This window comes from Aphelocoma coerulescens, chromosome 3, assembly GCF_041296385.1.
Source record: "Aphelocoma coerulescens isolate FSJ_1873_10779 chromosome 3, UR_Acoe_1.0, whole genome shotgun sequence".
NCBI lineage: Eukaryota > Metazoa > Chordata > Aves > Passeriformes > Corvidae > Aphelocoma > Aphelocoma coerulescens.
In genome coordinates, this window is record NC_091016.1 from 63,675,190 (window position 1) to 63,689,943 (window position 14,754).

The 14,754-nt window shown below is 39.1% G+C and overlaps 1 protein-coding gene across 8 annotated transcripts in view; it reads right to left on the bottom strand.

The window, feature by feature from the left end:
* The window catches only part of ARID1B (AT-rich interaction domain 1B), a 327,784-nt gene that overhangs the window by 73,522 nt on the left and 239,508 nt on the right, over positions 1 to 14,754 (bottom strand). For all 8 annotated transcript variants that reach the window (XM_069010621.1, XM_069010620.1, XM_069010615.1 and 5 more), the window contains one exon: positions 8,357 to 8,446. In XM_069010621.1, the coding sequence (XP_068866722.1) occupies positions 8,357 to 8,446 (90 nt within the window). The remainder of the gene's footprint in view (positions 1 to 8,356; positions 8,447 to 14,754) is intronic.

Consider the following 14,754-nt stretch of genomic DNA (forward strand, 5'->3'; position numbering starts at 1 on the left):
AACAAAGAATGTTTCTTTGCTTATGTGAAACAGCAATGGAAAACATCACCACAGCAAAATTAGTTCTTCCTGCAAAGATCACTGCAGTATTTCTTGTTTCCACAAAAAGACCAATGTTCTGTTTAAGAAAAAGTGCTGGACTGGTTTTATTTTTCTTTGAAATTATTTTCTTATTATGCTTTAATATCTATCTTACAGTCTCCTCACTGTTTATTTGTCTGACTGCTTCTCTTCACAATGTGAATAGCTTTGGGGAAGATGGAAACTAATGACCTAGCTAAGGTTTTAACCCAGACCCCCTAGTGTTTTACCAGCTGTGCTATTAGGTTAACTGGCTGAATCTCCTCTGCTTCTCTCTCTGATATTACAAAACCCCAGTCTATGTATAGCATGCAATAATGTTTAAATTTTTCCCACCCCTAAACCTCCCTCTGCTACTGCCTAGCCTTGAAATTCATATAATCTATCATTGATAAATTAGAATCTGGGGAAGGATCAGACAGATTACCCAGATGGTAGCCAGGGAAGAAATATCCAACCTTTCCTAATGCAAACCTTGCATAACGCTCTCTGATGCAAATTTTAAGTGCTATACTGAGGACAAAGAAGGAAAGACATCTGTGGAGATGTTCATGCACAGACTAAACTAAAACCACATTGCTCATCCCCCATTTTTCACATAATTTGTTACTGTAATATACCTTACACAAGATGCTTTTACTATGGTTCTTGAAAAATCAGGGTCACAGTGACTTGCAGTACAAAAGCGCCCATCCTGCCCTCCCAATTGCCCCCAAAGGGAATCCTGAATTTCAGTAGGTAGCTTGGGCTGCTAGAATTAATCTCAGCAGCAACATGAAAAATCTGAGGAGTCTGTCTGCTTTGCACAATCAACATTTGTTTAAGTTTTGCTAGTAACATGCACACTTAGGAAAATCATGGAGGAGAGTAAAGAAGGAACAGCATTCTATAATGTGCAATGTGCAAAGCCTGCAGGCTTAATGGTCTATATCTCAGGTTTGAAAAATTTACCCTCCCCAGAGACTGCTGTTCAAAGGTTCCTTGGATCAACTCAGATCTTCCTTTTCATGAAGTAAATATATTGAAGACCACTATATATATATTTTGTGGACAAGACTAAAATATATGTGATGTGTCTTTTCTGTTGCACACATGTAAAATAAATCATAATGTTTCTTTCAAAAACACAAAATGAGTGTGTTGTCCCCAGTCCCAAAATGCCTTTGCCTCAGTCTTATTTTTACCATGATTTATGATTTGACTGATTTTTCTCTTCCTTGATTTGCAGCTGTTCCCTGATGAGTGTTTATTCTTTTGGGATCCTTTGGGATGGTAGGAATTATCCAGTGTTAGCTATAAATATATACATTATATAGACTTCAACTCAGTGTCCTGTATATTAATTTAAAAAGACATAAAGGGTCTTAGATCAGAGGTTGTTTATCATTACAGAAGCTTTATAAAAAGGTTAAGTTAGGTACCGAGGAAGCAGAGTCCTGACAACCATGGTGCTGCTGAACAGGCAGACCACAGGCAGCTCCCAGTTTATAGGCCACGGTGGGAAGCTCTCCCAGGGACAGGGATCATACCCAGTAACTTTACATCAAGCGTGTGACACCAACATTGACTGTCACTCTGTCAAGTTCTTCATCAGTAGCTGCTGTAGCTTATCTTGCTCCCTGAGCCCAGAGGCAGGGAATTTGATGGCTGCCTAATGAAGTCACTGGAAACTTTTCTATTGAGAAGTCTCTCTGCTGGCAACTATATAAACTCTCTCAGAATAAGCCAATTCTGCTCCCTAATTTCAGAACGAGAATCCCCAATTTAGTTTAAAAAATGAAATAAAGATTTATCTCCAAGTATAACGAGATTTAACATCAGCAAAAAGAGTGCAATGACCAGCTGCTAGTATACAAAATTTATTTGAGACCTCACTCTGGGTTTTGATTGTACAGATATTATTACCTACTTCACATCCTACTTCTGCAGTCTTGCTGTCTCCCAGCATGGCTTATCATATGTAAATCATACTCTTTTGTCCTCTGATTCTTCTTGCATATGGCCTGCTGTATATTTAGTGTAGGCCACAACTAATCAGATCAACCTAAAGCTGAGACTGGCTAGTGTATGTCTTAAATCCAAGTATAGTCTGAAACCAGCATCCTGAAATGGCGATCGACTTCTTTAAGAATTAATCTGTTTTGGCAGAGTTAACGTAATTTCTAATACTTTTTGGCCAAGAAAACCAGGTCTTCCTGAAACACTTGAGAGACAAACAGACACAAAACTATGCACTCCACAGCTCAGGGAGAAAAACAGTAACTTTTCATCCAGTGATGTTGATTACTAACCAAAGTAGACATATTGTAAGCTTTTTTGCTGTGCATTGCTAATCAAAATAGCAAAGAAAAATAGTATGTACACATTTAAAAAACCTGCTCATCACATTGACACTATATTTCAGTGCACTTCCACTTTTACAGTCAAATTAAAAATACAGAGGTAAAAAGGCCGGATCTTTTTTAAAGACTGTCGCTAAATTCAGCACTCACTAAGTTGAGAAACTAATGTAGCTTTTTGAGTCACCAAAGAAGCTTAGTGCCTGGCTCTACTGCATGGCTCTGCCTTCACACACAGACCCTGCTCCGTGTACTCCTATGCATTGTGTTCCTACTTCAACAACTGACTTGAGATAAAAAAAGGATCTTTTACAGAGTTAGTGTTTCAGTTTTAACTAAAACCTGCTTTTCCTCCCTATGCGATGCACTTTTTCTGCTTATTGAGGGCACAATTCCTCTAACCCCAGTTTTCTGGGCATGAAGATTTCCTCCCAGCCTGGCAATGTTCCTGCATACCAGACAGAGCTCAGCTCCCCTGCACTGACCCACTTGGAGAACGCTGTGTGCAGAAGAGGCACTCAAACATACCTGTGGCTTTGCACTCTATGCATGTCTCAAGCATCTTTCCTTAAGAGCCTGAAACACTTCAGTCTACATCAAGTAAACTTATTACCAAGTCTGATTTAACCTTAAGTGGTGTCATCGTTAACATGGCAAGCAGAAGAATGTTAATGACAAGAATCGTTTTATTCTCTAGCTCCTCAGTGCTCTGAATAGATCCCAAATCCCCAAATGTGAGCAAAAAACGTATTCTCAGGGAAAAAGTCTTTTTAAGATCTAAAAGCAAACTACAGTATCTTTTTTGTTGCAGTAAGAATTCTTTGATCTATTTTCTTCCTTCTGGTTTCTCTTTACAAGAAGAAAATAGATTTCAGGGGAAAGAATCTCTACCATCAAATGTCAGTATTAGGCCACAAATCTGATCAGGAATTGTAGGTGCAAAACACCTGATTGGTATTCTGTATCTTCCACACAAGCAAAAACATTTATATTTTGTTAGAAGAAAATGCATGACAGTGGAATTTATGTGATGACTGTGTATAAATAAGTATGCCCAGAAAACAGTTAAAGGGGAGAAAAATACCTGTATGAAATCTAATGGGTAAATTAGGAAATTTTAGTTACATGAATTCAGTTGCTACTACTTAGTGTTTGTAGGGAAGCACAAAGAGAACATCAGAATGCCTGATCACATCCCATCTGTTACAACCTCTTACTGGATAACATCTTGACTGCCAAAAAAGCTATTTAAATTTACTACATTGCAGCTACTGATAAATATCACTTCTGTGAAGATCTAATACTAAATAAGGACAAGATCTGAGGATAAACCTTACAAGCAGTAGTGTCAGAAAGATCCAAATTTTGCTTAGTCTAACACCTGTACTCTTAAAATCGTGCAGTTTCTTACTCCTTGTCCCTGTCTGTGACATGTTTTTAATAGAGCACACAACTGTACAACACTCCTCAAAAGCTGGATGTCAACATGGAATGAAATAAAGGTACAACAGAAAGAATGAAATAAAAAAGAAAAAAATGGAACGGTACTAGGAGAAGGTGATGGAGAAGGCAGCAACTTCTATTCAACAATTTTGGAGGTGCTTACTCCAGGCACTGTCCACATAGATCTGACAGGCACAGAATGCTGCCATGAAACTGCCTCCAGCAATGGAATACATTTTCCAGCACATCACAGCAGCTGCAACGGCATCAATTCTGCTTGCAATCCATGTCCAAAAAGAAAAGTTCTCAGTGGTCCTATTTCAGCATATCTCAAGGACTAATTAAATCCTCATTACTATCTTCTAATTATTCCAGTGCTCTGGGATTTCACTCAGCAAGTCCCCAATGGTGCATTAGATGAAAAGGGTTAAATAACCTGTGTTGATTTTGAGACTCCAGATCTATTTCAGACCTTTAGCATATCATCAGCATTATCATGAATATTTAACTATGTACCGCTGTGAAAATTATAAGGGGAAAACAATTAAAGATTTTTTAAAAATTAATTCTGACCCATATACATTTGCACTAATAAATAAGGTTTCTTTAAGTATCCCCATTATGAGAGTGCTTGCTAGAGTAATAATGTGAAGTCATTAACTGTTTTCATTAAATTCAATGGTTTTCAGGAGCTCCCAATTCATTATTTTAATATAAGACTGAAACCTGACATCTACATACCCAACTGCTTAAGCATGAAAATACTATTTAAAAGCAAGTAAGTTTTCTAAGCTTTTTCAAAATTACATAAGGAACCATTCATTCCTGCAGGGGTAAAAGTGCCTATTTCAACATCATTGTGACACATATTCTCCTAATAGTGCTTGCAGAGGTGAGTGTGCATAGAAGCAGACAGAAATCTTCATTAGTTTACAAAAGTAAGAATGGGAGTATAAGCTAATGGGCAGGACGAAGGTTTCTTTTTCAGGCTGCAGCTTCAGGAAACTAAATTAGGGGGTCAATTAGGATGTGCTGGGCTTCTATTTGATCCCTAGAAATAACTTCTAACTCACTATTCTGGCTACTAAGTACATCCTCAAAGTACAGCTTCCAAAACCCAAACAAATAAGTAGATACAGCTGAACATAGGGAACCCAAGCGGCTGTGTACCTCAAGTATTTGCCAAATGATTATGACAGCTGAGGTATTACTGCCACCCTACCTCTGGGGCTGATGCCACAAAAGTTTATAAAGAGCTTTGACTTCAATAAACACAAAATATCAAACCCCTACTTTTGACCATATAAATGAAAGTCTGGAGTAAGTCTATCAGAAACGGAGAGCAAAACGTGCACCCTCCCCCTGAAAACACAGCAACTTTCGATGACTACCTCAATTAGCCATGACTACACTGTCATTATGGTAGCCCCAAGTAATGGTAATTGCTGGGATTCAGCAGAGGTTAAACACACTCTCCTTCTCCAAAAGACTTCTGACATCAGTCTGTCTCCGCAGCTGGCCGGCTCCAACAGTGCTTTAAGATGTATGGGACTTACTTCAAGTCCCAGTGCTTTCAAAGTCATGTGAGCTAAGAAATAGGTTATGTACATAATATAAATGCAATTTCTTGTTTCCTAGGTAGACAACATGTGTTGGTAGAACTGAAACTATTTCACTGATTGGGCATCAAACAACAGTGGCCAGTTATCAGTTGTGGGACAAGAATAAAAGTGCCTAGAATAGCAGGCTACATTTACACTGAGCAGGTTCAAATGTTCTACAGCTTGAGCAGGACACGAAAAAATTAAAAATTATTTTTAAAAAGTAAGCATTTTAATGCTCATTACAGAAAGTATGAAATAAGCTGTATAAAAAGAAGGCTGAGGAGAACAAAAAAAAATTCAACCCCCCAAGAAATTCCTATTACTGTGTATATGCACTACATTACTACTCCCCTACTTTCACAAACAGAATGTACATCTAAAAATGTGGTCATTGCTTCATGCTGCATGGTATGACTGGTGATGCACAGTCTTAGGCAGGCAAACATAAAGATTCCAAATGGGTGTTGAGTAACCATGGAAAGCAGGTAAAATATAATCAAACACTTTAACAATAAAATAAGTAAGTGTAAACTTAATGGTTCAAGGTAGTGGTTTAGCATCCAAAAGTGCCGCAGCTCAGACCCCACCCATCGGTCAATCTTCATGATAGCTGGTAAATAACATTTTTTTCAAGTATTGAGAGCAGAAGATTCTGCTCAAGCAATGATTAGTAGTCTTTTGTCCACCCAATTCTCTCTCTAAACAAGGAAAGAAATGCTATACTAAGTGTGAAAACAAACAACTTTACCTTATCCTATGGAGTGTCTCTGGGTGTTTTGTTTTCATTTTCCTTTAATTTTTTTTTCTCTTTTTTTTTTTGGAGAAAGTGTATCAGTAAGCTGAGAGTTTAAATTACTGTAACAGATGCCCAAGGATCAGGTGTCCTTAGCAGCAACGATTTTCTGCTCAGGTTTTTATCAGTAAATGACAAGCACCTTCCCTTTGAGTCCCCATCATTCCCCCTCCTTCCTTTCTTCAAGTTCTGTTGAAACCAGTTCAAGCAAGCAAAGGAACCAACTAATGTAACAGCCTTTTTAAAAGGTGAAGTTTTCCATTTCAAAGGAGCCTCTAATCAATGGCAGGGCACAAAAGGGAATGCACGCATGTTTATGCGTACAGCACAGACTTTAGAGAAGCTTTGGGGAACGTGTTCTGCAAAATCAATATGACCTAGCTAGTTACAAATTTTGAATCTCCTGCATGAAACAAATGGACTTCTTGTACAAGCTGGGTCACAAGGATCATGCATATTACACCAGATTTTGTATATGAAGTGTGCAAAACCTGTAACATTCCTAAACACATTTTCTCTAAGAATATACCCACAATTCACTGGAAAGAGGAAAAAACGAACTAAATCAATCTGTAAATTTTATTTCTCTCACTGTTACTTACTTGTTTGACTTCCCAATTATGGCAGCTGTCTTCTGTTTTACTTCTGAATACCTGCCCACCTCTCCTGACCATACAATGAACCCCAGTTTTGCTCTGAAGCAGAACAGGTTCGACCTTTCCAGCTCTGTCACGCCTACCTTGTCCCCCAAAGCCAGGTGAGGAACACACATTGCAGAAAAAATTATTACTGGGCAGTGTAACATTTTATGCCAAGACCCAGTTGTGTCAGGAAATGCACACATCTTTCTGAGATGTTTGAATCTTCAAAGCCCCCATCCGATCCATTCTTGCTGCCTTGTGACATTTCTATCCCAGAAAGCATCATATATTTGTATTGGGTACTGAGAGCATTCTTTTTTCCCCAAACATGTACATTATTCTGAATTTTTTAAATGGGAAAATAAGTCCCTGCACTAACAACTGAGTATAAAGAATGACTGAAAAGGAAACAAAACAAATGAGCATGGAATTCTGTATTTCATGTTCTCATTAATCAGCATTCCTGGAGGAGGGGACATTCAACCCAGAAAAATAGCAAAAATTAAGACTCTCTGCTCTTCTTTGTGAGTCCTCTTAGCTCCTCCTGGATGCTATCCCAGAAATTTGTCATTCTGTGAGTTCAACTTGTTTCACTGTGAGAAAACTTCTAGTATTTATGGTATCCCCATATGGTGCTACTTGGGATATTTCTGGAAGCAATTTTAGGAGGGGCATTTCATAAATAACTCCATGTTTATCACAGTTATCATGTGTCTGTTTTGCAAGCCTGTCACTGGCACATGTTAACCACTGCATGGACAGGATGCCCAGTTTACAGCAGTTGATCGCACGTATGGCCATGCAACAAAGCTGCGACAACTATCTTCCATGAGCCAGGGAGAAAGGAGGTGAATGGAAAAAGGGCTTAAAGTTTATAAAAGGTAACTTTAATTTGAAAATGCTCTGTTTATTTTTGTGAGCACATGGTAGGGAGCACCCTTTTAGAACAGTGCTGTTGCCTGCAAGGTTTTCCATGGCAAGATTTCCAAATGTTTAAACCATTTGACCTAAATATTTGATTTCCCTTATATTTTTATCCTAGAATGAGCTAGAGGACTATCGTGCCCATGCAAAGATATCAGAGATGACAATTTTTAGAACAGTGGCAAAACTGCTCATAGTCAGCACTCTTTCTCTACGTCTTAATTCCAAGATAGACAACAAAGAGTTGTACTGTCCAGGACATGACTCAAGTATTTACAGAAACTGCCTTTATACCCTGGGCATTCACCGTATTTTGAGAAAACCTTGTTTTCTATTATAGTTTGGTAAAACCTGCTATTCAACTGCTCTTTCCCCGGAGACGGAAACCCCCCAAGCCTTTTACAATGAAGACTGTCATTATTTTCCCTGGGAAAAGAAAAGAAATACCAGGAAATCTCACATTGCTAATGTGCAACTTAAAATGAAGGCTGCATTTGGCACCAACTGAAAAAGCCCCAACACCTAACAAACCTCGGTCCTGTGGCATTGGTGACTGGCTCAAGGCAGGGTGGGAGCTGGATTCTGACTGGCTGCCAGGAGGCTGCGGTGGCATCTGACTGCCTGTAACACACAGAGAAAAAAGGGAAAACAGACTTGCTTTTAGCATTTCAATGCACAAAACCAAGCATTGCTGCATTTTTCAACCACCAACATCAAAGAAAGTACCAGCTGTATAAGGTAAAGACAGAGCTCAACAGGTCTAGCTTTTTTCATACTTTTTTCTTTTTTTTTTCTTTTATTTTTTGAAACCCATGGAGGAAACATGCACAAACACATTTAGCAACAGGCATGGCGAAATGTTCAATTTCGCACTGAGCGAGTTCCCAACCTCACCAACATGATCCAATTTATAGCTGCAAATCTCCTGACACATATTTCTGTTAGAGAGTTTAACAAAATCCAAGTCTGCTGAACAATAGGGCTCATCCTGCCGAGCTTAAACTGGCCTCCAGCCAGGCAGACATGGACTGCTGCCAACAGTATTACCAATGAAAATTTCGGTCAATACAAAAATAACTAACAACAACAGTTTAAAAAGTATTTCAATGAATCAGTGGTTTTAATATTGTTTGAATGTCCATGTTGAATATGGGAATAAAGAATAAACAAGTAGGCACACGTGGTGAAAGTGAATGTTTGAAAGAGAGCAGACAGAAAAGGGGTATCTTATTCAAATAAAAGCGAAGGGAAGTTATTTATTAAAATAACTAAAATAACTAGCCCGAACAGACACATCCATTTTCATGACCTTGTTCAAAAGACATCCACTGCTGTCTACCCACCCAAACAAGAACAACATTCCCAGTGCTGTGAGGCTCAGAACACAAAATGTTCCCTTGCAATGTTAATAGATAATAAGGCAAGTGCTTATTGCACTGATGCAAGTCATTGCTCTGGGTCACCATTCAACACCGCGTCAACAAGGGAGGTTCATCTTACCACCCTCCCAATGCCCCAAAGCCTTGTGCTTAAGTCAACCTGCCACAGCCCAATCAGGAGGAAGAATGAGACCTGGACATCCTCTAGGATTCCTCTTTGCTCTTGGTCTGAGACATGCCTGCTTGTGACAGCCCAAGAGGCTTGAAGACGACCTCAGGTTAGGCAGCAAATACACACTTTAAGCATTTAGACACTTGCAGTGATGAGCACAGTATAAATAGCAGCAGACAGATTTATATCCCTCATCCTCAGAAACTGTTCGGATTGTTTTCCATTTGAAAGAAATGGACAGAATAAAAACACAGGCAATAGATTTGTGCCTGCTGAGACTCATTTCCTCCTGCTCAGCAGCTGCCCTTCTGCAGTGGCAGGAGCAAGAATCCTGCGGACGGTCCTGGCGCTGGGAGCCGGGCTGACAGCGGGGCAGTAGGGGCTGCCCTTTAGAGTGACCAAGGGCCCGGAGTTGGATACAAATGCAGGAAAGCAAATGTGTCTGCTCTGCCCCATCCACTTCCCATCCCCAAAGCCACTGGCTCTCAGCACCAACTCTGAAGAAAGGCCAGACTGATACAGAACAAAGAGAAAATCTATAAAATGTGGAGTGTAACCACTGCCTAGCTATTCAGATGAGGTGCTTTTGCACTAAAAACATGACAGTCAACATTACTAGGAGCAGCTGTGACAACTGTCTCAGAGATGCAAATGCTGGACTAGAGGCAGAATTGTTCCTCCAAAAGACCAAACATGCCACTCAGCGCCCAAGGCTTTGGGTTCCATGGCCCATTCACGAACTCTGAGGCACATGACAATAATAATGACAAATTCCGGCTTATGTTTTGATGTCACTCAAGAGCAGGCTGTGGAGATGGTAAGTGCCTGCATTATAATGAAAGCTTTCGGCTTGACAGGAGGGATCCAGTGACTCAAGACTGTAAACAAACAGCATTTCCATGTTAACACAGAGCACTGCCACTTCCACCGTGTATGCCCCAGGCACCACTATCAGACAGAGCACTTCAAGTAGATGGGAATCATCTAAGATTTCTACAAACACTTAAAAAAAATAAATAATAAAGGCAGGGGTGCTCCTGACTGCACCACATAGCTCTCACCGGGATCCCCCTTTAGGTGGACGCTTGGCAACTTTGAGAAGCTATAGTGCACAGAGTATCTATGATAGGCAACATATTTTGCGTATTATACATGGTGTCTGTTTTTTTACATTGATAGTAACATCAGTTATCTGGCTGGATCCTTATCCTGTACAGGCAAATGTGCAAGCGCAGACATGGAAAGTAAAAGCCTAGAACAGTACCTGTACGACTTGTACAAAGGAATCAGTTTCATCTGGATCCTCAGTCAATACAGACTCAGGAGTTTTGCAGATTCACTGAAATTATCAGCCTCTGCAAACATTAATGCTATTTTGTCAGTGTACTTCTGATTTTTTCCTTATTAAACAAACTCCAAAGTAAAATTTTTGTTTCACAAAGGAAAATGATTTCATAAACATGACCAACTCTACACATATTCTAGCAAGTAACAAACTTACAAGAGAAGTATCCACCACGCTAATTATCAGTGGATGCTACAGATTATCCAGGTGCTGGACATGAAGGTACTGCATCAAAATGTTTTCAGTCGAGCTGCCATTTTATTCTTAGAAGTGATGTGAAAGGTAAAAGGAGGTTAAGCACCCAAATACCTTTGAAGACTTGAACTGAACTCTTAATTTGGGTATCTAACTCCTATTGATTGGGAGCTGATGACAGGACTTTAAAACCTTTGAAGATCCTGTCTGCCATGCTTTCTAAGTTTCTTTGTCATGAAAAGAAATGACCTTAAAGATTTTCCATTTCTTTCCTTTAAATGATAGTAATCCTTCTCTCTTTCAAACAGTATTGTATTTGTGTTTCTTGGAAGACACTTTAAATAATACATGAACAGACTTTTGTATTTTATTAGGGAAGGAAAATGTCTACAAAAGAAAAACAACCCTTTTTTGTTTTTAACATAAATTCTACAGCTATTTAAGAGAGAGAAAAAAAATCCAGTAATTTCCTTTTCACTGACAGACTACTGCCTCCTTTGACCCAGTGATACACAGAAGGAAGTTTAAACAGGGATGACCTTTTCCCATGTTTTGTATACCATTGCTGCCACACTGGTGAGATACTCCACCTGCCAAAATGTATGCAAAATGAATACTACAGATGTGTCACAATACTTCTATTATGCAAAACCACAGAAAATGCAATAATGCATGCTGAAGGGATAGAAGCTGCCACACTAGTTCTTTCCCCTATATTTAACAGAGGAGCAAAATGCTGTTCAAAGTTATATAGCTATCTAGTAAAATTAATTGTTAAAACTACCAAAACCAGCAGTCTACCTAATATAGTATCTGCTATTTAAAATAAAAAAAGAGTCAGCTGAAGAGGTAAGGGAATTTAAAAATGCATATTTGTAAGTGGGGTTTCTATTTCTTAAATTATGTCAAATGCTTTTACATTTTTGCACTTTGAAAATCTTCACTTCAAATGGAGTCAGGAGAGACTGTATGCTACCTTTGGAAAAGATGGACTGAGGAAAGTACTAAATAGCAATTGCATTAGGGCTACAGCCATGCAGTTAAAACTGTAAAAACTAAATTCCTTAGGGCCAACATAGCAAGCAAGAGCAGACCTTTGGTATCCTGCTGAGGAGGGGTCCTTACAGTCCACATCAGCAATGTTTTGAAACATGCTGAGGGCTCTCTGCTCCCATCACTGTAATGATACTGGAGGATGCTTGACTGTGACGCCCTGTACCACCTGGACAATACCTCACAGAATTACACCTGAACAATTGAATCAAGAAAACACTTTGGTGATAACAGGTTCCCTCTGGGAAATAACTAGTTAAAGGGGGAAGGAGGGATATAAGCACAGGAATTTTAAGATGCATGAGGAACTGAAGGGTGGGGGACTGATCACAGCCTGTGTTGAAAATGGAACACTAGTTTAAAGGAAAGGCAGAAGTTACAGATCTTGTGGGTTGTCTTTGGGACAATTCCCAATCTAATTTAGGACTTGAGAACTATGACTGGATTAATGACATTGTGATCAATGTCATTTGGGAAAGTAGGGAATATTAGTCAATACAAAATATGATCAAAATACTACCTAAGAAACCCTTGGGACCACCTTTTGGCCTGGATTATTAAAAATGCAAACATTTATATTCATAGATCAGAACCAGGCCTTTTATAACTGAAGAGCTGTGATTATCAGATAGTCACGGGAGAAGAAAAGGAAGGAAAAATCTGACCATATCTGTTGACCTAAAATGGTTATAGCCTACAAACAGGTATAACTAACCATGTGATGTGGCACTCAAAGAAACAAATTTATCACTAGGATAAATCAGGATTGTTTACAGTAGAGGTAAGACAACACAACATCACTGCTGATGTGTCACTGGAGAGCCTTCATAAGGACAAACCCAGAAAGCCTAATGCAAACTGGAACGGTGCCACAATGCTAACCAGCATGAAATGACAGGAGGCTGAAAGTGTGAGTACTATTTTATGGCAAAATCTAGAGCTGGAATTTTGTAACTTCTTTCTAAAAACATATTTGAGGCTAAATATCAGGGAGGGAAAAGAGCATGATGATGTTTAGGAGGATAATCAAACCATTACTGGAATTTGAAACAACTTTGTTTTAGGAATAATGAGGTCCTGAAAATCTAGTGATTAAGATGCGATCGGATAAAATAATAGGACACTCGTCACACAGTCAGTGTTAAAATAAAGGCTCACAGACCAGAAGAGACATTCTGGGTCTTGGATCCCTACATCAGAAATGAAAGAACAGAAGTAGGCTTCTATATGGGAGTGTTTCAAATGAGCTTTTCAGGAAATTGGAAGTGAGACGCAAATGACCTCAAAAGAAAGAAATTTTTCTGTGGGTAGCATAAAGGGAAACTGGTCATGTGTTTCATGTTATCTCTTTCATCTTATAAAGCCTATGACCCCTTAAGAATAAAGATTATTTTCTTCCTTAATTTATTCATTGTAGCCAGGCTTCCTATTGTATCAACAGTATTTTTAAAATTAATTATTCATTCAAGTAAAAAGTAAAGGTTGTCTGCATATCCTCTCAAATTAAGACAAAAATATTAAAAAACTTCCTCCTATCTATGCAGTAATCTGAGCGCAGATGTTTTAAAAGGCCTGAGACATCAGGACCCTTTCAGATAGAGCAGCTGTGGCTGTTCTGGGATATGCAGAGTCAAACACACTCAGACCAAGCCTTCTGGCTCTGCTCAGCACCACACTGCAGCTAATAACCCCTTGCAAAGCTGGTAATCCACTGCAGCCTGCGTACCAAGACAACTGCCACCTCCCTGACCCAGGAACTTAGGACCGAACCTAGAACCCTCTGCCTTGGAATGTTTTTGGTGGCTGGCTGAGAGGCTCACTGAAGGTGAGACTGCAAGAAGCTTACTTGTTCCACTGCAGCAGCGCAAAGCTTCTGTACAAGCTTCTAAACAAGAAGCTTATCAACTTATGCCAGATTTATGGATGCTCTTTATCATAATGTTATCAAGAAAGATTGTTGTCAGGCCTAGCCCTGATTTTCCATATTACCTCTTAAACATATTATGCCTCAAAGACACAAGATTCCCTAACATATGTGAGTGACTATCACAATCCACGTAAAATCAACTAGAAGTCAAAACCCCCACTTTGCTTCTCATGAAAGTGTAAAATTCTCAGATACCAACTCTCGAAAGTTACACTCTCACCTTCTTCTTCCTATGTCACATTCACTGTATCAGGGATGTGACAGAGTTTCAGAGAAATCACTGTAACTTAAGTGCTAAATTGCTCTCAGATCTCCATTAAAAAATGCAACAATGAACAAAGGGACCTGGAGAACCCTAGCTCTGACTTTTTTCTGCACAAATGCAATAGCATAAACATCTTAATTTCATGAAAAGAAGCTACTTGTTTGACATGATACAACATTTAATTCAAAGCAAAGCCGACACTGACGGGATGAGGTAGCTAGTCAATATTTTGTTTCATCCTCATTACTCAGCATGTAGTCCCAAGGTAATAGTTATGGAACACCATCCAAATGTCATCCTTACTACAGAATAATTCATTATATTATGGACTTCAAAAAAAAAGAATTAAGTAGCTGAAACTGGCATCTGTAAAATTAGACATCCAAGTTTTATTCCCAGGTTGTGTAAACTCTGAGTAAGGTATGAAGACTGTAACAAATACTCAGGAGTATGAAGTGAAATAATTGTTAGTACTGCCTGAACTGACAATGGTCTTGGTGGCAAGGGGCAAGAAAGAAAATACATTTTCCTCTGGAGAATATATATCTTTTTCCTCTGGAGGGGAAGGGAGAGCAGCAGCAAACACTGCCAAG